Below are 26487 nucleotides of genomic sequence, written 5' to 3'. Positions count from 1 at the left end.
ACTACTACCAGGTGACAGAGGAGGAAAAAACCCCAGGCTTGGTTCACAGATAAATCAGCTTGGTATTTTACTGTAAACCAAAGACTGACTCCTGCCATATTAGCCTGACTAGACTTGAAAGACAGTGATAAGGGAAAAGCTACCCAGTGGCCTGAGCTTCAATTCAAGCAATAAACCTGATCAGCACTTTGCTCATGATGTAACATAAAATTAAATGCTCACCAGCCTTTATGTCATCTTTCTAGGCATTTAGCTTGCTGGAGGTGCATTTTCTAGTCCATTCCTCAGGACACACTCAAGGGAAACACATTCCCTGAATTCTTGCACATTGATAGTGTCTGAGGAGTTATTTTTATACTTAATCAGTTTTGGTAGATACAAAATCTTTTACTCACATTTTCTTTCTACAGATATCTTAAAGGGGCTATTCTTTTTCCTCCTGACATAGTGCTGCTGTTTTAACTCTTGCTCTTATAAGTCATTTGCTGTTTTTGTCTAGTCAAACCCAAAGTTTGTATATTGCCATTGGTTGTCCCAGTATAATAATCTCAGGTAGGCAGGTTACTCTTCCAATGTGTAGTTCCAAATTTTTTCATCAAAGTAATCATTTGATTTTGTTCTGTATGTTGCATTTTTTCTGTCTCTAGAGTTTGTCATACCCCTACTAATCCTTTTTATCTCTTTTCTTTCTGATTTCTAAAAGTCCTCCATTTTTATCTTTTATTTCTCTTAGGGCATTATCTGTTGTTCATCAGCTGTTGTTTAGTCTAGTCTTAATTTGAGTGATCTTCCTCTATTACTAATATTTTCCCAAGTTCTTCAATTTTATTTCTGTTGTTCTTTCATATCTTGTATCATTTTCTAAACGTCTTAAAACTCAATTTTAAGTACTACTCTATAGTTTCTATCCATTTTATGGGCATGCCTTTCCGGTGTGCTTTCAATGTCTACAGGGATGTTATTTTCTTCCTTATACTCTTTTTTTGTTTGTTTTTAAACAACCTTGCATGACTATAGTTTCATGTTATTTTTGTTTGAAGTCAGCTTCTCTGAGCTTTTAAAAGGAGACTTAGTTCAGGGTAACTTTCCTAACATCACAGATACTCCACTTTTGTTGTTTTTATGTAGTGTTCCAAAATACGACAGCTTTCTTTCTGAAATTTTCCTGGATCTTTTAAAATAAATGACAGATACAAAGATGGGTAAGATATGATACCGGGAGAAGTAACAAAACAAAATATAGCAAACAAGTATTTTTAGCCCAAAAGCAAACTTCACAGTCCATGAACGCCTATGCAAATAAATAAAACAACCCCTCCAATAAACAACCCTTTTAATAAAATGTGTATTAATACAAATGCACGACTTTTAAAATGGAATTTAGTAGCCAGTTCTACATTGAATAATTGAGTTCTGCACATTATGAAATAGGATATAAAATATAATCCTAAATTGGAAGAAAAAGACTTCAATGTAAAAGTTTTCAGATGAAAATATACTTTATAAATGAATCTTCATTCATGCCAGTACATTCCTTAGTATTACTTAGTAATACTTCCCAGCTCTTTAGGAGGCCGTGGTGGGTGAATCACTTGAGTTCAAGAGTTCAATATCAACCTGGCCAACATGGTGAAACCCCGTCTCTACTAACAATACAAAAATTAGCCAGGCATGGTGGCACACGCCTGTAGTCCAGCTAATTGGGAAGCTGAGGCACAAGAATCACTTGAGCCCAGGAAGTAGAGGCTGCAGTGAGCCAAGATTGCACCACTGCACTCCAGTCTGGGTGACAGAGCAAGACTCTGTCTCAAAAAAAAAAAAAAAAAAGATATTATGTTCAGTGGGATACTGACATTGTAATTCCATGTAGAAATATTCTTTTTTGATATATCCTCAAGTATTTACAGTAAAATGACATCTTATCTGGGATGTGCTTTAAACAAAATAAAAGGGGAAGAAAAGAAACAAGTATGGCAAAATTTAATGGTAATTAAAGCTGGTATATAGTGGTTCATACATATTTTCTCTTTCAATGAATACTTAAAAGCTTTTTATAATAAATCACCCTTTCAAAAAATGTTCAATACACATTGATATCATTTGGATATCTGTCCCCTCCAAATCTCATGTTGAAATATGATCCCCGATGTTGGAAGTGGGGACTAGTGGGAGATGTTTAGATCATGGGGGCAGATCCCTCATGAATGGCTTGGTGTCCTCCCTGCAGTAATGAGTTCATGTGAGACCTGGTTATTAAAAAGAGTCTAGAACCTCCTTCTTCCTGCTCTCTTCCTCTCTTTCACCATGTGATATGCTCACTCTTCTTCACTTTCCTCCACGAGTAAAGCATCATGCTTCTTGTACAGCTACAAGCCAATTAAACCCTGAGCCAAATAAACCTCTTTTATTTTTAATAAATTATCCAGCCTCAGGTACTCCTTTATAGCAATGCAAACAGACTAATACACATATCGTTGACAATGTTTATTATCAAGAAACCTTAGGTTTTTTAAAAGAATGCTCGTTTTAGAATACACCAAGAGGACACTCTGTGACAGGACATATACAAACAAGGATAATTAAAATATTAAATACTATCTAAATTAAAAGACCATAATTCAAATTGCTAATTATAATATTTGTGTCGGTAGAAATAACTATAGTTCCCCTTCATGAAATTCACCCCCACGTTCTCATGAAGACTATGACATCTCACCACAATTTCAGTTATTTAATTTACAATAATCAATGCTGAGTTTTCTGTGCTGAAGCATGCACTGTTACAGAAAGCACAAAATCCTATTTACAGGGATTTTTAGTTTTCTTTAAAATGTATCTCAAGCATCTTTTAAAGTGCGAGCTACAAATAGGCTGTATCCTTAATGAAAAAGGCTTCTTTCTAAAAGAAGTATGAGATAGCTGTCCAATACTGCAGGAACGGTTATATAACTAACCGAAGGAAACCGCAGCACTCTGCTAACTCTGTTTTCGTGTAGCAACCTCCTCCTTGGTCTTCTACTACCAGCCAAACATGTACTCCATTGCTTTGGATACAAGACTTTCATCTTTTTTTGGCGTTTGTCTGTCAGAAATAACCTATTAAAAAACACACACAAAAAAAACTGTTAGGTTATTGTTACTTCAGTGTCATAGTCAATTCTAGAATTGCTCATTTAAAAGAGAAACACCAAAATGCATTTATAGCACTAAATTGTATATTTCTGTATTTTTAGTAGAGACGGGGGTTTCACCGTGTTAGCCAGGATGGTCTCGATCTCCTGACCTCATGATCTGCCCACCTCGGCCTGCCAAAGTGCTGGGATTACAGGCGTGAGCCCCTGCGCCCGGCCTGAATTGTATATTTTTAAAATTAAAATATGGACTTAGAATATCCTTATGCTTTTAAGAATGCCAAAATTTTATTCCTTTGGCAAAGCAAATAACATCTGTTTCTTAAATTAGAAAATTGAATAGCTGGGCGCAGTGGCTCATGTCTGTAATCTCAGCACTTTGGGAGGCCAAGGTGGGCAGATCACTTGAGGTCAAAAGTTCAAGACCACCCTGGCCAACATGGCCCCATCTCTACTAAAAATACAAAAAATTAGCTGGGCGTGGTGGCACGTGCCTGTAATCTACTCAGGAGGCTGAGGCAGGAGAATCACCTGAACCCAGGAGGCAGAAGTTGCAGTGAGCTGGGATAGCGCCACTGTACTCCAGCCTAGGCAACAGAGTGAGATTCCGTCTCAAAACAAAAGAAAGAAAAATTGAATAACACAAAAGCTGCACAAAATGGGAAATTTAAAATTACAGTAATAGAAACTAAAGAAAAAAACAGTTCTAGAATAATCTCCAAATTTCAGAGGAAGTCAAAAAACAGAACTACCACTATCTGCCCTACTAAAGCACAAGCGTTTCATGTACTCTGTGTTTCAGGACCTGTTTCTGCAGCTGGTTAAGTTCGAACACTTGGCTAATCAGTAGGAGACAATAATATACTGAATGAGGTCATAATACTTCTACCATTCTTCAAAGAACATAATTAACTTCTTTAAGCTTTTTTGAAGTGAGAAATTTTTTTCTGTCTGGAGGTTGGTCAATGTCTTCATTTAAATAACCAAAGCTACTCCAACCTAAGGTTCTGTACTTTGGATACCATCAATTTAGTCATCAATTTAATAGAGTTTTAATGTGCCCTCATGTCAAAGATGCACACAGGATACATTTCGTATGTATGCAAATATAAATTAGAAAAAGCTAAAACAACTCTCAAAAAATTTAAAGGAATGGCAAATAAATATTTTTTTAATTCATGATAACTTTCCAATTGGCCAACATGCTAACTTTAAAGTAGAAAAATTTTAAAGCGTAAAGGTTTCATCAAGGTAATAGCCTCCTCAGGAAACATTTAATGGCATACAAATCAATACAATGAAAAAGTTAAGCATGCTGTGCACTCAGCCATTAAAGTACATCTTTTTTTATCCAATCCTTAAAATACCTGATAATCACTAGTAGAGGCTTTGTATGCTGTAGCAAGAGGTCTCATGGTAGAAATCCTAGGAGTACTTCCAGGTTGTGTTGGTGTACCTAGAGTTTTGATTGGTGGTGTAAAGGCTAAAGATGGAGATGATAAAGCACATCTGTCACTGCTTTCCATAACACTCTGGAGAAACAAAGAAATAACTCCTTTGTTTATAAACATAATACCTATCATCCAGTATTACATCCTACTTAGAAAATTTAATTAAAAGATAAAGATGAAATACTTTATTTGCTCTAATTAAACTTCCAAATAATTTTAGGCTTGAGAAAATATTTGCTTCTTAGGTAGCATTTGAGATTGAATGCTCAGCCAGAAATCTCACTTCAGTGACCTCAAACAATCTCAATGCAACTATAGACCACAAAAATAAGAATTTCCTAAAACACTATGAAAAATCAGCAAGGACAAAAAAAAATTCTTAGGGAAACCTGGATTGGAAAGAATCAAACTCCAAAGCTATTTAGCACTTAGTTACCCCAAATATTCTTCTGGCCTCTGCAAACATTTGTTACAGCACAGTATTATAACTATATAACTACACTGATATAACAGATTTTAAGAATAGGAACCACATCTTGCTTTGTTCATTAATGTGTGTATACTAGCACCAAGCACAATGCCTGGAATGTAGTACAAGTTCACATATACTTAAAGAATGTTCACAATGATTTGACAAGCCACAAAGAACAGTTTAAATTGTACTCTGTACTATTTAATGAGTATATACAGAATAATTTTAAAATAGTTTGAAACAAATATTTTGAAACAAAAACCTTTGGCATTTAAAAGTTAACTATCAGTTAACATTAATGTGAACTAATTCATTCTGAAATAGTACCATTCCATTTAAGTACTTTAAAGAATCTGGTATCGCTTTGCACAAGAAAGAGAATGGATTAGTAGTCAAGAGACCTAAAATCTAGGCCTCACCTTTAACAACTCTGGACAAGTTACTTAAGCCCTCTCAGTTTCTTTATCTGAAAAATGAAGAGCTGTGAGGACAGATTACCTCTAAATTCTAAACTCCGTGATTAAATACCTTTGGCTTACCACAAAGAGTACTATAAATATCATCACATTTTACAAACTAAAAAAAACAGACACAGTGAAACCAAGTGACACAACCACCCAATTTCAATCCTTGGTCTTGTGCTCTTCATATAGATTAAGCTACTTTGCTTACATCACCAATAACTTACTTTGTCAATACATGGTTTTACACCAATCATGATGGATTCTCCAAAAATCCTCCCATCTTTGCTTAAGGCTTTCCGAGCCTGCAGTTTAGATTGATAACGAATATGCATCCAATTTCCTGTATTAGACATCTGCAAAGAATAAAACTGTCTCTTAAAATAGAAAATATATAAAATCTACATCTGATGAAATCTACTAGAAAATAGGAACATGTGAAGATAAATTTACTTCCATTCCGTATTTGATGCCTTGTAAAAAGCTGTAAAGTTCAACAAAAATCGTATTTAAAACAGCTTCAACAATCTCTCAATTCTCTACAATCAACATGTACATATTCTCTGAAAGTAAAATACTTCTCAAAATATAATGTTTATTGTAAAGAGATCAAAGCAACACTTGCCATAAAATTATTTAAAACTACTCAATTTGATTTTGTATAGGAGTTAAGTCAATCTCTAGCAACAAAAAAGGATTTGTTACTTATAACTTGTAGCACAAGGTAAGATAATTTTTTAAATTTTAGAGTTATAAAGCTCTAAAAACTCTAAAAGCTCAGGAACTGCCTCCTACTTCTTTTATCCCCAATAAAAGAAGCTCAAATTGGAAAACAGTAATATAACACTTGGTATAATCTATCTTTTTTAAGACTGTAAACTATTTAAGAAAGGAGGTGAGAGGAGGTGGATTTTCAAACTCTAACTTCTCCATATCTTCTCACTATATCTCTTTTTATCAAAAACTATGCAACTTCCAGCCTTCCAGACTTCAAAGGATGTATTATATCAAAACTTAAAAAAAAAAAAATTAAGTTTAAAAAAAACCCACAAAATTCAGAAGCAAAGTTTCTCTCAATTCACAACTTATCCCTCTTTAGTCAAAATTCTGAACTGAAAAAAATTAAACCTTACCACATGTTTTAAGATATTTCCATACTGTGCAAATTGTAGTAATATGTAGGAAGCAGATGCTTGAGGAAACCTGAAAAAAAGAGTTGTCCAAAGAAAACAGTCAGCTTCTACTATCAATGTGAATGCAAATTACTACAAGATAATGTTTCAAGATAAATGCCCCCCAACTGTCTACAACGTTAACAGGAGAGCGCTGATCATCCTGTTTTCCCCAATATGGGCTAATTCTGTCAATGACCAGTCACTCAAAAGCAAATACCTTAAAGTTAGTCTTATTCTGCCATTCTTTTCCATCCTCAGATTCTACCTCTGAAATCTCTAAAAATGCTACTCTCATTGCCATTATCCAGGTCTTAGAAAAAAATCATGAAGTTGCAGTTCTATATATAATTTATTTCAATATGTTTACGTTAATATGTAATATATTTAGGTATACTATGGTTATGAAAAGATAAAGAATTTTAAATTATAAATGAATCATTATACATTGAGCATCACTTAAAAATTCTGAAATCTAGTCTCATAACAAAGAGAAAATTCAGCATCAATATGTATGGTATAGAATCACTTAAAAGGACGGTTACCAAAATTTGATCAGCCATATCTCTGCATGAGAAAATTCTAAGTAATTTTTACTTTCTTCTTTATAAAGTTCTGTATGGTTTGGATATTTTACAATGACATATTATTCTTTTACAGTCTTAACAATAAAGCTGTTTTCAATTTGAAAACAATAACCACTACCAATAGCATAGAAATGGCTACCTAACTTCCGTTATCTGAAGACTGAATTAGAACCCTAAAGAAAAAAACAAATCCGAGTCTCAAAAATAAATCAGAAACCAAACACATTAAAAATCTATGTGAGGCTGGGTGCGATGGCTCACACCTGTAATACCAGCACTTTGGGAGGCCGAGGTGGGTGGATCACTTGAGGTCAGGAGTTCAAGACCAGCCTGGCCAACCTGGTGAAACGCCGCCTCTACTAAAAATACAAAAAATCAGCTGGGCATGGTGACGGGCGCCTGTAGTCCCAGCTACTCAGGCAGCTGAGGCAGAAGAATCGCTTGAACCTGGGAAGGAAAGGTTGCAATGAGCCGAGATCGTGCCACTGCACTCCAGCCGGGTGACAGAGTGAGACCTCATCTCAAAATAAATTAATTAATTAAATAAAATCTATATGAGTAAAATATTCACTGCAATCAGAACTGAAAATTCATTTGTATAAAATCTGGACATGAAATTTCTAACCACAAAGAAAAACAACAAATAGGCTGGGCGCCTACAGGGCAGAGATAAAAATGAAAAGAAGAAAGAATGTCTGCAAGTGAGGGTAGTACTTAAGAAATAAAACATAATTCTAAAACTCTTGGACCACTTTGAGTAGAAACTTACATTCTAGTACTCTATAGCAGAATCACCCAAAACAATGAATGATAGATATTTCATAACCCTAAGTCAATAGGAAAAAGTTAAACTACCAAAGAAAGAACATATATAATGCATCTTTTAGAGGTACTTCCCCATAAATGATCAAAATAAAATACTTTTATCCCTTAAAGGAGAATGCTTCAATTCTGAAATTAAAGTTATAGAGGGTTATTAAAACATGAAAGTAAAAAAATAAATAGCTGGGAAACTTAATGTCTGAAATACGAAAAAATATTAGGAGTGCTTCAAGTAATTTATCTAATTACTGGAAATCTTAAAAGTTAAACCACTACTACTGAGCCTGAAAAACAGATTTAAGAGTGGGTACCTATTTTCAAAAACATGCAGCCAAACTGGCTCATGCCTGTTATCCCAACTACTCATGAGACTGAGGCAGGATTGCTTGAGGCCGGGAACTGGAGGCTGCAGTAAAATATAATCATGCCATTGCACTCCAGCCTAGATAACAGAGAGATTATCTCAAAAAAAAAAAAAAAGTCATTTTATGAGCGAATATAAAAATGTAAATGTAAAAGGAGAAGAAAAAAACACGCCAGCCCAATTGCTATGGATATAGGACTGAGTATGGACTTTCTAGAGAACAACAGAATGCAATGACCCTGCTTTTTACCTAAATAGAAATCAATAACACATAAAATCTCTCTGGAAACATACACAAAAAACAGGTGGCAATCATTGCCTTAAAGAGGAGGAAAACTAGCTTGGGACAAAAGCAAAAGGGAAAACTTCATTGTACATTCTTACATACCTTTTGAATTTTTAATTTTAAATAAATTGAATACATAAAATCCACTAAACATTTACTGTGCACCTTTTTATATATTTTTTAATCCCAAAAAATATATAATAGATACATTCCAGTATCAGCATGTGATACAGTTCGGCTGTGTCTCCAACCAAATCTCAACTTGAATTGTATCTCCCAGAATTCCCATGTGTTGTGAGAGGGACCTGAGGGAGGTAATTGAATCATGGTGGCTGGTCTTTCCCATGCTATTCTCATGATAGTGAATAAGTCTCACAGGATCTGACGGGTTTATCAGGGGCTTCCGATTTTGCTTCCTCATTTTCTCTTGACATCACTATGTAAGTACCTTTTGCCTCCCGCCATGATTCTGAGGCCTCCCCAGCCATGTGGAACTGTAAGTCCAATTAAACCTTTTTCTTCCCTGTCTCAGGTATGTCTTTATCAGCAGCAAGAAAATGGACTAATACAGTAATTGGTACCAGTAGAGTGGGGCATTGCTGAAAAGATAGCCAAAAATGTGGAAGCGACATTGGAACTGGGTAATAGGCAGACGTTTGAACAGTTTGGAAAGCTCAGAAGAAGACAGGAAAATGTGGGAAGTTTGGAACCTCCTAGAGACTTGTTGAATGGCTTTGACAAAAATGCTGATAGTGATATGAACAATAAGGTCCAAGCTGAGGTGGTCCCAAATGGAGATGAGGAACTTGTTGGCGACTGGAGAAAAGGTGACTCGTTATGTTTTAGCAAAGAGACTGGTGGCATTTTGCCCCACCCTAGAGATTTGTGGAACTTTGAACTTGAGAGAGATGATTTAAGGTATCTGGCGGAAGAAATTTCTAAGCAGCAAAGCATTGAAAAGGTGACTTGGGTGCTATTAAAAGCCTTCCATTTTAAAGGGGAAACACAGCATAAAAGTTCAGAAAATTTGCAGCCTGACAATGCAGTAGAAAAGCAAAACTCATTTTCTGAGGAGAAATTCAAGCCAGCTGCAGGAATTTGCACAACTAGAAAGGAGCCTAATGTTAATGCCCAAGAACATGGGGAAAATGTCTCTTAGGGCATGTCAGAGCCCTTCAAGATAGGCAATCCCATCACAGGCCCGGAGGCCCAGGAGGAAAAAGCGGTTTTGTGGTCCGGGCCCAGGGTCCCCGTGCTGTCTGCAGCCTAGGGACTTGGTGCCCTGTGTCCCAGCCCCTCCAGCCGTGGCTGAAAGGGGCAAATGTAGAGCCTAGGCTGTGGCTTCAGAGTGGAAGCCCCAAGCCTTGGCAGCTTCCACATGGTATTGAGCCTGTGGGTACACAGAAGTCAAGAACTGAGGTTTGGGAACCTTCACCTAGATTTCAGAAGATGTATGGAAATACCTGGATGCCCAGGCAAAATTGTGCTGCAGGAGTGGGGCCCTCATGGAGAACCTCTGCTAGGGCAGTGCGGAAGGGAACTGTGGGGTCAAAGCTCCCACACAGGGTCCCTACTGGGGCACTGCCTAGTGGGGCTGTGAGAAGAGGGCCACCATCCTCCAGACCCCAGAACGGTAGATCCACTGACAGCTTGCACTCTGTGCCTGGAAAACCCACACACTCAATGCCAGCATGGGAAAGCAGCCAGGAGGGAGGCTGTACCCTGCAAAGCCACAGGGGCGGAGCTGGCCAAGAACATGGGAACCCACCTCTTGCATCAGTGTGACCTGGATGTGAGACCAGGAAGTCAAAGGAGATCATTTTGGAGCTTTAAAATTTGACTGCCCCTCTGGATTTTGAACTTGCATGGGGCCTATAACCCCTCTGTTTTGGCCAATTTCTCCCATTTGGAATGGCTATATTTACCCAATTCCTATAACCCCACTATATCCAGGAAATAACTATCTTGCTTTTGATTTTAGAGGCTCATAGGTGGAAGGGACTTGCCTTAACTCAGATGAGACTTGGGACTGTGGACTTTTGGGTTAATGCTGAAATAAGACTTTGGGGGGTGTGTTGGGAAACCATGATTGGTTTTGAAATGTGAGGACATGCAATTTAGAGGGGCCAAATGAAATGGTTTGGCTGTGTCTCCACCCACATCTCAACTCAAATTACATCTCCCAGAATTCCCATGTGTTGTGGGAGGAACCCAGGGAGAGGTAATTGATTCATGGGGGCCAGTCTTTCCTGTGCTATTCTCATGATAGTGAATAAGTCTCACGAGATCTGACGGGTTTATCAGGGGCTTCCGCTTTTGCTTCTTCCTCATTTTCTCTTGACACTGCCATGTTAGAAGTGTCTTTCACCTCCCACCATGATTCTGAGGCCTCTCCAGCCATGGAACCCTAAGTCCAATTAAACCTCTTTTTCTTTCCAGTCTCGGATAATGTCTTTATCAGCATGAACACGGACTAATACAGTATGGCAATCATACTTTCAGAAACAAACTTTATATTTTTGTAGAGTGTAAATATCAGCTTGAATATCAAAAGACCTAAGTTTTTGCTAGAGCTTTGCTAATAATAACTAGATGTGAACTGCTGAATAAATCACTTAATCTGCCTACACCTCAGTTTCCTCACCTGTAAAATAAAACATTATACAATATGATCTCTAAGGAGTTTTACTGTGATAGATATATATACATACAAAATGGAATACTCAGCCGTAAAAAGGAATTAATTAATGGCATTTGTGGCAACCTGGATGGGACTGCAGACTATTATTCTAAGTGAAGTAACTCATTTATTCTAAGTGAAGTAACTTAGGAATGAAAAACCAAACATCGTATGTTCTCACTCATAAGTGGGAGCTCAGCTATGACGATGCAAAGGCATAAGAATGATGCAATGGACTTTGGGGCCTCAGGGGGAAACGGTGGGAAAGGGGTGATGGATAAAAGACTACAAATTGGGTTCAGTGTATACTGCTCGGGAGATAGGTGCCCCAAAGTCTCACAAATCATGTAAAGAACTTACTCATGTAACCAAATACCACCTGTTCCCCAAAAACCTATGGAAATAAAAAATTTTTTTTTTTAAAAAAAAGGCATTTTAAAGTATTTTTTAGACCTAAAAATCTATTCAAAAATGTAACAAGGACTGTCATACTCTGTTTCTATTAATATTCAATGTTTTGTGACTAGAAAGTATCAACCCTGTGACATTGTGTGTGTGTGTGTGTTTGTAAATGTTCATTCTCTTAGTTCAAAACTGGTGAATTCCACTAGATGTAGAGAACTAGTCACTAGAAAAAGGGGAAGGAGTTCCCTAAGTCTAAAGGGACAACTGTGTTCCATCTAGAAAATATGCTTAAGAGAAAATAATTTGGGAAGAAATAAACAGACAAATGATTTAAAAAACTACAAACAAGTATCAACCTCTAGTTAATGACATACATGCATGCTCAAGTGTCACGGTAATATGTATTCATGTCTACAACTTATTATGAACTGCACCAACAAAAAGAATGGATAGATGGATAATGATAAAGCAAATGTAGCAAACTGTTAACCATAGAACCTAGGTGGTAGTAAGATGGGTGTCTGCTATGCACTTCTTTCCATTTTACTGTATGTTTGATTATATTCATAGGGTGGGCTTTTTAAAAAGCAAATGATCTGAAAACCTTACCCAAATACAGTCACCCAAGAGTCATCGAGGTGATCTTCTGAAGTCAAAGAATCTCCTTGAGTATAAAAAGGATCCAACTGGGCAGGAGATAATGTCGTCTTTCGTGGCTGACCGATACTTGCTGGACTAAACATACTTTGCCCTATATTAGTATATTTAGCAAGTTAGTTGCCAGTATAAACACCTTGATTGATTCTAAATCAAAAATCTTAGTTTTAAATGATAAAGTCTAATGAAGTTGGCAATTATATAAATAGTTCAAAACATACAACTGTGGTCGCTACCATACAATTAGAGGAAGTAATAATTGGGCATAGTTTATAATTTTGCAAATGTTTTATTATGTATGATAAATTATCTAAATGTTTTATTAAGCATGTCTGGTTAAGCCAACACCAGAAGGATATCCCAGGCAACCTCAAAGACTTCTGTTGGTTTTGTCTTCCAAACCTACCACTTTCATCACAGCACCTCTGCCTTAAGAACATGTAAAAATGTATTACCCACAGAACAAAATCCGAATGCCTCGGCTTCAGCTATACAGTTGCAACCTTACTTTTCCAGTATGCACTAAACAATATCTACCCTACCCCTTAAAATGTGAATGCAATTTTCTTTTATTCAGGTCATTTCTATCTAAAATGTCTTATCCTTTTATTTCTTATTCTTCAGTAACAGCCACCAATTGAGTACTTCTGTGTGTCCAACATGCCATGCTAAACACTTTACAAAGTTCATTTTATCTCAGAAGCACTGTCCAATTAAGGCTATACATTTGTGAGAAGCAGAGACTATTTCCCTTTCATCTTCACAGTAGCAATAATGATTTACTCATTCAAAACATATTTTTTCAGCACTTAAATATGCACTAAGCATCAACCTAGGTATTGAAGGTATAGCAGTAAACACATTAGACAAATAAAAACAAAAAATCCATCCCTATTGGAGCCTACATTCTAGAGAAAGAGAGGCAAATAAGTAAATATTTAATGTGCTACAAAACTAAAAATCCTATAGAGAAAAAAAAATAAAGCAGAGAAGGGAGACAGGGCCAATTTGTGTGGGTGGGTTAAATGAAAAAGGATTTCACTGAGGTGCGTTAAAGCAAAAACCTGAAGGACAAGGGAAGCAAAACAATATTTGAAGAAGTGAACATTTTGTGGAGAAAATAACAAAACAAAGGCCATGAGGAAAGACATGACTGGTCTTAGATGAACGCAAGAAGGCCACTGTTTGCACAGTGAGGGGGATGTGAGATGAGAACAAGGAGATGAGAGCAGAGAGGCAGCAATATGCCGGATCATGAAGAAAAACCTTACAAAACCACTGTAAAAGCTAAAGCTCTAAGTGAGGTAGAAAACCAACAGAAAATTCTAAGCGTGACATAACAGGACTAAAACTTTGATATTAAAAGGTAGCATTTTAAGGACCAGGCCAGTGGCTCACGCCTGTCATCCCAACACTTTGGGAAGCCAAGGCGAGCGGATCATGACGTCAAGAGTTTGTGACCGGCTTGGCCAACATGGCGAAACCCCATCTCTACTAAAAACACGAAAATTAGCCAGGTGTGGTGGCACATGCCTGTAATCCCAGCTCCTCTCAAGGCTGAGGCAGTTGAATCGCTTGAACCCGGGAGGCGGAGGTTGCAGTGAGCTGAGATAGCACCACTGCATTACAGCCTGGGTGACAGAGAGACTCTGTCTCAAAAAAAAAAAAAAAAAGGTAGCATTTTATTAAGTGATTATTACACTTTACGAGTGTAATTTTATTTAATTCTAACAATCCTACAAAAGGTCCAATTAGTCCATTTAACAAGTTAGGAAACAGGATAATATTAAATAACATCCAGAAGGTTAGTTGGAATTCCAATCCAGGCAATCGGAATCCAAAGCATGAGCTCTGAGGCAGTAATCTAGTTAACATGTTTATTTCCTGTGGCAGTACGACAAGTGTGGTCTGGAGATCCTTGGCTCCCCCAAGACTCTCTCATGAGATCAGCCAACTCAAAATTATTTTCACAAAAACATGAAGTTTCATTTGCCTTTTTCTCAGACTCTTATGAGTGTACAATGGAGTTTTCCAGAGGCAACTTCATGTGATTCAACGGACTCAGGTTGAACAGAGAAGCAGATTCATGAGAATTCAGAGGTATTTTATTAAGGCAGACACTAAAAAGATTTTTAAAACAAAAACAATGTCACTCTTCCTGCAAATTTTTTTTCTTTAGAAAATAGTTGTTACTGTTCACTTCAAAAAAGGTTATGTTTATATGAAATAGCTTTATTTTTAAATGAGTTAATACTTAAATTTTAAATTTTGTTTTAATTTTGAATGCAGTAAATATTGATAGCTATAATCTATATAAACAAGAGCTCTTTAATTTTTAAGAGTATAAACAAGGTAAAAACTACAAAACTAAGACGTTTGAAAACCACTGTTCTACAGGTCAATGCGCATGAGTCATGCTCCATTTTTATTGATTTTCTAGAGGCTACTTAACATATTCTAACTATTGTATGTATCTCCTGACTTGTCATTTATCCTTAATTCCCAAATGAGTTGAAAACCATCCTAACTCATTCCAAAGTGTTTACAGTCACATGGATTTCTCCAAGGATGTTCTTAAGAAACAAAAAAGATTATCTACAGAAGGTGGGGGGGAAAGCTACTGTGATAAAAAAGCTTGGGCTTTGCACTGTGGCTTATGATTGTAATCCCAGCGCTTATGACTGTAATCCCAAGTTAGTAGCTCGAGACCAGCCTGGGCAACATGGCGAAACCCTCTCTCTACTAAAAATACAAAAAATTAGCTGGGCGTAGTGGTGTGCGCCTGTGGTCCCAGCTATTTGAGCGGCTGAGATGGAAGGATCACTTGAGCCTGGGAGGTGAAGGTTACAGTGAGCCAAGATCGTGCCACTGCACTCCAACCTAAATGACAGAGTAAGACCCCATCTCAAAATATATATAAAGATAGATTTGATAAAAATAACCTATTAAAGAAATGGGCAAAGAACATGAATAGACATTTTTCAAAAGACATACAAATGGCTAAGAGGTATATAAAAAAAATGCTCAACATCACTAATCATCAGAGAAATGCAATTCAAAACTACATCATCATCTTACCCTAGTCAGAATGGTTATTGTTAAACAAAAAAACAAACAGATGCTGGCGAGGATGCAGAGAAAAGAGAACTCATACACTGTTGGTGACAACGTAAATTAGTACAACCTCTATAGAAAGCCATATGGAGATTTCTCAAAGAACTAAAAACAGAACTACCATTCAATCCAACAATCTCTCTTACTGGGTTTCTAACCAAACAAAAAGAAATAATATACCAAAAGATAGCTGGACTCATAAGTTTATCATAGCACTATTCACAATAGCAAAGATATGGAATCAACTAAGGGCTCAACAATGGTTGAATGAATAAAGAAAATGTGGTGTATATATACAACGTAATATTATTAGCCATTAAAAGGAAAGGAATCAATTTTGCAGCAACATGGATGGAACTGGAAGTCAGTATCTTAAGTGAAACAACCCAGGCACAGAAAGACAAACATCACATATGCTCACTCATAAGCGAGTGCTTAAAAAAGTATTCACAAAAATCAGTAGCATTTCTGTACACCAATAACATTCAAGCTGAGAACCAAATCAAAAATGTAATCCCATTTACAATAGCCACATACCAAAAAAAAAAAAAAAAAAAATTAAAATACCTAGGAATACATCTAACCCAGGAGGTGAAAAATCTCTACAAGGAGAACTACAAAGCACTGATGAAAGAAATCACAGATGACACAAATGGAAAAACATTCCATGCTCATAGATTAGAAGAATCAGTATCATTAAAATGACCATATTGCCCAAAGGAATTCAACACAATTCCTATCAAATAACCAACATCCTTTTTCACAGAATTATAAAAAACTATTCTAAAATTCACAGGGAAGCAAGAAGAGCCCAAATAGCCAAAGCAATCCTAAGCAAAAAGAACAAAGCCAGCAGCATCATATTACCTGACTTCAAACTATGGGATTACAGTAACCAAAACAGTATGGTACTGGTACAAAAATAGGCACACAGACCAATGAAACAGAATGGAGAACGCAGAAACAAAGTCACACACCTACAAACAATGGATCTTCGACAAAGCTGGCAAAAATAGAGGATGGATAAAGGATGCCTCATTCAATAGATGGTGCAAGGAAAACCAGCTAGCCATATGCAGCCTGCCTCTCACCATATAAAAAAATTAACTCAAGATGAATTAAAGACTTAAATGTAAGACCTCAAACTACAAAAATTCTAAAAGAAACCCTTGAAAAACCTCTTCTGGACACTGGCCTAGGCAAAGACCTTATGACTAATATTGCAAAAGCAAATACAACAAAAACAAAGATTGACAAGTTGGACCTAATTAAACTAATGACTTCCTGCACACAAAAGAAACTATCAAAAGAATAAATCGACAACCTACAGAATAGGAGAAAACGTGCAAAGTATGCATCCAACAAAGGAATCTGTAAGGAACTTAAATTAACAAGAAAAAAAAAAACATTAAAAAGTGGGCAAATGACATGAACGGGCACTTCTCAAAAGAAGACATGCAGGTGACTGACAAACATGAAAAAATGTTCAATGTCACTAATCAGAGAGACTGCAATTCAAAACCACAATGTGATACCATCTCACACCAATCAAAATGGCTACTATTAAAAAGTCAAAAAATAGGCCAAGAGCAGTGGCTCACATCTGAAATCCTAGCACTTTGGGAGGCCGAGGCGTTTGGATCGCCTGAGGTCAGGAGTTAGAGACAAGCCTGGACAACATGGCGAAACCCCATCTCTACTAAAAATACAAAAACTAGCCGGGCATGGTGGCGGGTGCCTGTAGTCCCAGCTACTCGGGAGCTGAGACAAGAGATCGCTCAAACCCGGGCAGCAGAGGTTGCAGCGAGCCAAGATCGTGCCACTTCACTCCAGCCTGGATGACGGTGAGACTCCAACTCAAAAAAAAAAGTCAAAAAATAAGAATGTAAGAATGTTGATGAGGCTGCAGAGGGAACCCTTATATGCTGTTGGTGGGAGTGCAAATTAGTTCAGCCTCAACAGAAAGCGGTTTGGAGATTTGTAGAACTCAAAATAGCACTACTATGTGAACATCTTGTTGTCTAGTAAGGTCTAGAATAGTGTTCTGGATAAAATATATTCTTTAATAAGCTTAATAGATGTGAGGTGATCTGAAAAATATTTTTCCTAAAGGAAAGTTTACATTAATAGGTTAAATTACATTAGTTCTAGTTTCTAAATTTGAATTCAAAGGAGTCTAGGAACTCAAATTGTTTAGCAACCTTAAAGAAGTAAGATTTTTGAAATACTTTTTTTTTTGAGACGGAGTCTCACTCTGTTCCCCAGGCTGGAGTGCAGTGGCGCAATCTTAGCCCACTGCAACCTCCGCCTCCTGGGTTCAAGCGTTTCTCCTGTCTCAGCTTCTGGAGTAGTTGGGATTACAGGTGTGTGCCACCACATCCAGTTAATTTTTGTATTTTTAATAGAGACGAGGTTTCACCAGGTTGGCCAGGCTGGTCTCAAACTCCTGACCTCAGGTGATCCGCCTGCCTTGGCCTCCCAAAGTGCTGCAATTACAAGCGTGAGCTACCGTGCCCAGCAGATTTTTGAAATTCTTAAGTGATTATATTTTTTCTCTTCAGTTAGAATGATATTATTGCACTGTAGTTTTTACTTGACAACTCTTTTGATCCTGTCCAGGCTGTAGTTTTGTTTTGATATCATTTGGAGGCAAGACACGGACATCATTCCTAGAAGTCTTTTAGACTTGACTTTATAAATTAATATTTGTGCTGTAATTGAAGTCATGTATTACTAACAACAGTTAACTTTTTAAAGTTCTTGTCTATTGTCCCATTTTATTTTTGGAGTAACACCTAAGTCTTGCGTTAAGGTTCATTATAGATGTAATAACTAAGTAATATTTATTAAACTTTTTAAAATTCTCTTTCAGGTAATCTTCAACTATACTGGATAGCTTTTTATTTGTACAAATGTACGGGGTACATGTGGAGGAATACTAAAGTACATCATCCTATAATACATTTAACAATTTACTTCCCTCATCACCACAGAAGCATTTAATAGGTATAGGCTGAGCATCCCAAATCTGTAAATACAAAATCCAAAATGTTCCAAAACCTGTAACTTTTGGAGCACCAGCATAACACTCAAAGGAAATTTCAGATTTTCAATGCTCAACTGATAGGTATAATACAAATATTCCAAAATCTGAAACTCTTCTGGTCCTAAGCAGTTCTGATAAGGGATACTCAACCTGTTCAATATATTTCTAAAATAAGTCTGATTTAAAATGAAACATCCCACTTTGACAAGTGCTGTTATATTTTTAAGAATCTACTTATCAACTAAGTTACCAACTATTGCTTTAGTAAGTGGAAGCATATATTTATACAAAAGATACTCTTAACTAATTTTAGTTACTACAAAGACATTCCATTAACAAACCGAAAACAGTAAAAGGCATTTAATCTGAAGCCAATCCAAATTTTCTACGGTCTACAAGTATTACCATTAAGAAGATAAAATTTAGTTATGCTACATCATGTAATAACTTTCAAGCAAGAAATTAAATGAAGGTTCGAATTGTGACAACCATTACAACCTTTAAAAATAAAACAAATCAAAAATAGGTCTCAAACGAATAAGCAATCTAATTTTTGCCCTGTCAACTACTCTGAAAAATATAATTACTTATACATAATCTAAAACTATTTACATAACTCTAGCATAATTGCCCCCCACCTAGTTAATGTTTAATTGCTCCACTGATTTTACTTCCTTTCAATCAGACTTCTGGTGCGCACATGCCATGCTCTGTAAGATGAAAATAAAGTGTGCCTATCAAACCACATCAAATCTGACTGCAATGTGTCTCCCTGAGTAAACCACTATTCAAACATTCTTTCTAAGACTGGATTAAAGCAGAGGGCAAAAGACCTTATTATCCTTTATGAAAATGCCTTCAATTAAAAGAAACATTCAATTATTTCAAAACAGACCACTAACCTAAATGAAAACAAAAGAGATTAAAAGACTAGTAAATTTTAAACAGATATGAGCCAAATGAAACTTGGAAAAAAAGAGGTTCCTGGCAGTGTTAACTTCTCATCATGAAACAAAGTAGCACAATATGTAATAAGGGATTTGGTCTCTGCTCAACGAGAGGAGGAAGACTGGAGACTGAACTCAACCACCTGATTGGTAATTCAATCATGCCTATGTAATGAAACTCCAATAAAAACTGTGGACACAGATGCTCCAGTGAGCTACCCTAGTTGGTAGTACTCCATGTATATTGCCATACATTGACACTGGAAGGATAACACATCTCCCTGAAGACAATGGAAAGGAAGCTTCACATTTGGAACCCTTTCCAACAACACCCTATGTGTCTTCCTTTGGCTGGCTCTAATTTGTTTCTTTTTGCTGTAATAAAACTATAACCATGAGCACAGCACTTTCAGTGGAGTTGTGAGTTTTTCTAGTAAACTACCAAACATTACAAGCAACCTTGGGAACCTCTTAATTTATAGACAACTGGTCTAAAGTGATCATCCCAAAATTAACAGCTAGTATCTGAAGTAAGGATAATCTTATAAGGACTATTTAATCAGACTTTGCAGTATGGCACACGCATTGTACGGAAAAAGCATATTGAACGGTACAATGTCCAATCAAGCATAGTGAACTGAACCCTGTATTCACTTTTATAATCCCTCGCAAACACCTACTGACAGACACTCTAAAAAAGTATCAGGTTTTGGGGACCAATGATACTGTGAAAAACTCCTGGCTGAACTTAAGGAAAACTAATGTAAAGTATATAATAAGGACTTAGAGGCCAGGCCTCTCCTTATCCCAGACAGCCAGATAACTGTCACTTTCCCAATCCACCCTCAAAAGACCAAAGATTTTGTCTCTGGAGAAAAGGAACCTAAACAGCTCAAAACTCCATGAGTCTGACAGCAGAAGACAACTGTAAGGAGATTTAGTGAAAATCTGCACATTGAAAAGGAGACTTGCCCCTGCCCATATTCAGAACACGAGCTTAGGCATTAAGGCCGAGTATTAAAAGATTTTTCTTTGGGAACACTTTAAAGTGAAGCCCAGTAAGACATAAAACAGCTTCTCTCCATCAATTCTACCCTGCTGCCAATACTGAACCCTATACACACACTTATCCAAATAGCTTTTAGTGCCTCATTTGATAAATATTTGCTCACCAGCAATGACAGAGGGGTGAAAAAAAAATACCAAGAACTAGAAGAGACAAGACAATAAGAGCAAGAATAAAAAAGAATGCTATTAACCTCACTGCTAGGACATTTTACCTATGAAAGAACAGAATGCTATATTTCTTTCTTTTTTTTTTTTTTTGAGACGGGGTCTCGCTCTGTCGCCCAGGCTGGAGTGCAGTGGTGCAATCTCAGCTCGCTGCAAGCTCCACCTCCCGGATTCAGGCCATTCTCCTGCCTCAGCCTCCCGAGTAGCTGGGACTACAGGCGCCTGCAACTACGCCCAGCTAATTTTTTGTATTTTTGGTAGAGATGGGGTTTCACCATGTTAGCTAGGACAGTCTCGATCTCCTGATCTTGTGATCCGCCCACCTCAGCCTCCCAAAGTGCTGGGATTACAGGCATGACCCACCGCGCCCAGCTGAAACAACAGAATGCTATACTTCTAAGTACATTCAAAGAACAACATTCAAAGAACAACAACAAAAAACTAAGTACATTCAAAGTACATTCAAAGAACGACAACAAAAAGGTTCCTGGAATTAAAATGACAGAGAAAATAAAAAACTGAGATGGTGGGGCACAATGGCTCACACCTGTAGTCCCAGCACTTTGGGAGACTGATGCAGGTGGATCACTTGAGGTTAGGAGTTCGAGACCAGCCTGGCCAACATGGTGAAACCCTGTCTCTACTAAAAATACGAAAAATTAGCCCAGCATGTGGCGCACATCTGTAGTCCCAGCTACTTGGGAGGCTGAGGCAGGAGAATGGCAAAGCAAAACTCCATCTCAAAACAAAAACAAACGCGCCCCCCACCCCCCCCCAAAAAAAACCACAAAATTTGAGAAAATCTCTCAGAAAGTAGCATACAGATATAAACGATAACATAAAAGGGAAAAAATAATTAGAAATCTCTGCAGTAATGCAACACACAAACAGAAGGAATTCCAAAAAAGGGAACAGAGAAAGCAGAGAGAAAGCAATTATCAAACAAATAATACAGGGAAATTTCCCAGAACTGAAGAATATAAGCATCTTGATGCAAAGGATCCATCAATTCCCCAGCAAAACAAATGAAAAAGTTCCACACCAAGTCATATTTGTGAAATTGAGAATACCAACCATAGAGATATCATAAATTCTGGAAAACAGGTCACGTAGAAATACTCACGAATCATCATCACAAATGGCTTCCACAGAACACTGGAAGGCAGAAGACAATGGAATGATGCCTCCAAAATTCCAACCCACCCACCTACACTATCAATCAAGTGTGAAGACTAAAAAAAAGCATTTCTGACATGAGGTCTTAAATTTTTACTTCCTAAGCAAGCTTTTTTAGAAAGCTACTTAAATATGTTCTTCACCAAAATCAGGACATAAAGACGGAGGCATGCTTTCTAGGAAAAAGAACCCGACGCTAGAAACTTGCAAGTCCTAGGATGATTGTCATACACCATACCAAAACAAGAAATCAAGACAGAGGCTTAGAGAGAGAAATTCTCAATTTAAAACAAAGAAAAATATGCTTGAAAAGTGAGTGTACTAAAATAGGTATGTACCATAGCAACAGAATGTTTGCTTAAAATAAAGGAAAGAAATGGCGCATAAAAATTAGACTAATAGAAAAAAAACAATTATTAACTATTGGAGAATCAAGAGTTTTACAGAAAGACTAATCATATTAATTGGTTCAGCACTGAGCAGTATTTACATAGTCACAGTATAAACACTGACAAAGGAATAAAGTTAGATATAACTATATTCAGATAATATGAGGAGAAAATACAGTATCTTCAATTACTTTAAGAGAAATATAGCAAAATTAAAAACTGAAAATTAAGAATTAGCAATATGATGATATGTGGCTGGCTAAATAACAGCCCTCCAAGATAACAACATTCTAATCCCTGAAATCTGCAAATGCTATCTATGTGGCAAAAGGGATCTTGCAGATGTGATTACAGATCCTCAGATGGGGAGATTATCCAGGTGGGCCCTATATGTAACCACAAGTATCCTTACAAGAGGGAAGTAGGAGATTTTACTTCAGAGAAGGCTATGTGATTATGGAAGCAGGGACTGGAATGATATGCTTTGAAGATGAAGGAAAAAGGCATAAACGAGAATCCAGCTAGATGCTGAAAAAAAAAAAAAAAAAAACAAGGAAGCTGATTGTCCATAGAATCTCCAGAGGTAATCTATCAACACCTTGACTTCAGCCCAGTGAAACTGATTTTGGGATAAATGAGAATAAATGTAAAGTGTTTTAAGCCACTACATTTGTGGTAATTTGTTACAATGGCAAGAGTAAACTAATATAACATCTAATTTGGACATAGAAGTAAATTCCAAAAAGAATAGCTCTAAGATCTGGACTGGCTAGTTCATAATAAGGTTAAAGATTATTGCATTTTGTTGTATTAAAGTTCTATTTAATTTTCCTTTTTTTTTTTTTGAATGGAGTTTTGCTCTTGTTGCCCAGGCTGGAGTGCAGTGGTACAATCTCAGCTCACTGCCACTTCCACCTCCCCAGTTCAAGTGATTCTCCTGCCTCAGCCTCCTGAGTAGCTGGGATTACAGGTGCCCACCACCATGCTTGGCTAATTTCTTGTAGTTTTTGTAGAGATGGGGTTTCACCATGTTGGCCAGGCTGATCTTGAACTCCTGACCTGAGGTGATCTACCCGCCTTGGCCTCCCAAATTGCTGGGATTACAGTAAGTTCTATTTAATTTTCTAAAACTATCTGAATTTATTATTTTGACTAAAACATAAATATTGCCACCACCATAACTAGAGACCACTCAGTGGTAGCATAGTTAATCTGACATGAGAGTAAATAAAATTTTGGTGACTAATTAAAAATAAGATTATCCTAGATTATCCAAATAGGCCCAATATAACCAATAAGGTCCTTAAAAGGGGAAGAGGAAAGGAAAAGAATAATGTAGAAACACTCACTGGACACTGGTGGTTCTGAAGATGGTAGGGGGACATAAGCCAAAGAATGTGGGCAGCCTCTACAAGTTAGAAAAGAAAAAAAAAAAAATTCTCCTCTAGAGCCTCCAGAAAGGAATGCAGTCCTGCTAACATCTTGATTTTAGTCCACTGAGGCCTACTTCAGACTTCTGACCTCCATAACTGTAACACAATAAATTTGTGTTGTTTTAAGATATTAATTTGTGATAATATGGTTCAGCAGCAACAAGAAGCTACACAGTCTAGAATAAGGATAGTTTTTATTCAGTATTATTAAAGAAAAATCATGCCTTGCCAAGTTGGATGCAAATACTCCAATCCTCTTATTTGGTAGTGGATACTGGTGTTGGAATGTCATTGTCTCAAAACAATATTTACATATATTAGTTACCTATGGCTGCTGTAACAAATTACCACAAACTGGACGGCTTAAAACAGAAATTTATTCTCTCACAAGTTCTGGAGGCCCGAAGTCCAAAATTATGTTGTTGGCAAGGTGGCACACCTGCTGCAGACTCTATGGAAGGAGCCACTGCTTGCCTCCTCCACCTTTTGGTGACTTATGGCATGCTTTGGAAACAACACTCTAATCTCTGCCCCCTTCTGAACATCTCTCTCCTCTATATGTTTCTCTTCCTCTTCCGTTTCAAATTTCTTTTTGCCTCTTACCTACAAGGACCCTTGTGATTGGATTTAGGCGCCATCCAGGCAATCCAGGATTCTCTCCCCTTCCCTCCTTAACTCTTTAGACTCTCCTTCAGAGTCTCCCCTCTGAAAATCCTTAACTCAATCATGTAAGTTAACAGTCACAGGTTCCAGTGATTAGAATGTGGACCTATTGTATGGAGGCCACCATTCAAATCTCTACAGCTTATATCCATCAATATATTCAGTCAACAAACATTTACAAAGGGCTGGGTATGTCATGGTGGCACATGCCTATAATTCCAGCACTATGGGAGGTCGAGGTGGGAGGACTGCTTGAGCCTGGGAGTTTAAGGCTGCAGGGAGCTATGACTGCACCACTGCACTCCAGCCTGGGTGACAGCGAGATCTTTTCTCAAAAAAATAAAAAATAAAGAAATGCAAAACCATAATGTTAAGTAATGTTTTACATTTTAGTAGCTCTCTTAGTCTACTGAAAAGCATACATTTTAATTTTCTTATTGTTGTCAAGTGGAAAAGCACAGGATTAATGTTAGGTAGGCCCTTTGTACCCAGCTCTGAGATGGGTAAACACTGAAGACACAGGAAAAATCTCTGTCTTGAAGGAGTTCATAATCAAGTAATAAAGACAGATGAGAGCCAAGCAGAGAGAGCTTTAAAAGGAACACATGTAAGGAGTACCTAACCCAAACCAGAAAAAGAAGAGTCCCTTTTGGCCCCCACTTCCAGGAACACTATCAAAACTCTGAGGTCCTTGCATCAACAAAAGCGCCATAAAGTGCTACTATCACTTAATATCACACTTAACCTGTTAACAATATGCTAACACAAATAATGATTCTAGTTAATTAACTAGTGACCTACCATTTTGGAAGAGAGCTAATATATAAGTGAAAAAACTTCTCAAGAAAAAAAGTAATAAAAAATATAAAGGAAGAAGAAAAGCAGAAGAAAACTTAAATTGCAGCAGAAAAAAAATACTGAGGGATGAGGATGGGGAAAGTAGAGCAAACACATTCAATGTTCTTTACCAGGGGCAGTAATATACCATGACTAAGAGTTTCTTATATTCTTTAACCCAGATTTCCTATTTTGACTTATGACCAATGTTTTCCTGCACCAGAAATAATATTCTAAAAAAGATCTTAACATCCGTTACAGAATGTTTAAAAAATAAAATAAAATAAACCCACTAACCTCTTTAGGTGCAAAAAACAACCTAAGCATAAAGTGGCAGTCATGCCATTATATCCCATGACATCTCTTTATAAAAGCTGCCAATCTCAGAAAGCTGAGATTTACTAATTATCCAAAAAAATTCACTTAACACTAAATATAGGAGCTAAAAAAAAAAATATGTATATATATATATATATATATATATATATATATATAGCTCTAAATGAAAACTCTAGGTTTTCCCCTCAATTTTCCTGTCAATTCTCTTTTTCTATTTCTTGCCTATCATTGGCCATGCATGATAGATCTCCACACCTTGTCATCTTTTCAAAAATATTCTTTGTCACTTATGCCCCATTAAGACTTTCTATATGTAAATTCCTTAAACTCAAAGTAGAAGCAGCAGTGGCTCCCAGTGGCCAATTCATGATAGGTATTTTTCCTATCACAGCTCTTGTATTTTCATATGTAGTTTCTATAATTACAAAACCTCACAGAAGTTACTATATTAGAAAAAAAAATAAGTTAACAAAAAGATATTTATTAACATTAATCTTGTGCTTTTCTACTTGACAACAGTAGGAAAATTAAAATGTATAAAATGTATGCTTTTCAGTCAACTAAGAAAGCCGCTAAAATGTAAAACATTACTTAACATTATGTGTTTTTGCATTTTTTTTTTCTTTGAGGTCTCGCTGTCACCCAGGCTGGCATGCAGTGGTGCAATCATAGCTGCCTGCAGCCTTAAACTCCTTGACCTCCCATAGCGCTGGAAGGTGGGAGGGCTTCCCACCTTGACCTCCCATAGCGCTGGAATTATAGGCATGTGCCATCATGCCGCACCCAGCCCTGTTTGGGGATTTTCAATGTCCCTGGGATCAC

General features: G+C 37.0%; 1 protein-coding gene across 3 annotated transcripts in view; it reads right to left on the bottom strand.

Annotated features, from left to right (window-relative positions):
* Positions 1-2469: 2469 nt before the first annotated feature.
* Positions 2470-26487, bottom strand: part of NUP35 (nucleoporin 35) — a 44123-nt gene continuing 20105 nt past the window's right edge. For all 3 annotated transcript variants that reach the window (XM_054478992.2, XM_054478991.2, XM_054478993.2), the window contains 5 exons: positions 12441-12582; positions 6649-6718; positions 5743-5871; positions 4499-4663; positions 2470-3096 (listed from right to left, as the gene is read on the bottom strand). In XM_054478992.2, the coding sequence (XP_054334967.1) occupies positions 3019-3096; positions 4499-4663; positions 5743-5871; positions 6649-6718; positions 12441-12582 (584 nt within the window). In that variant the 3' untranslated portion in view covers positions 2470-3018. The remainder of the gene's footprint in view (positions 3097-4498; positions 4664-5742; positions 5872-6648; positions 6719-12440; positions 12583-26487) is intronic.

This window comes from Pongo pygmaeus, chromosome 11 (genome assembly GCF_028885625.2).
Source record: "Pongo pygmaeus isolate AG05252 chromosome 11, NHGRI_mPonPyg2-v2.0_pri, whole genome shotgun sequence".
NCBI classification, from domain to species: Eukaryota; Metazoa; Chordata; class Mammalia; order Primates; family Hominidae; genus Pongo; species Pongo pygmaeus.
This window is presented reverse-complemented; position numbering and strand designations above follow the sequence as displayed.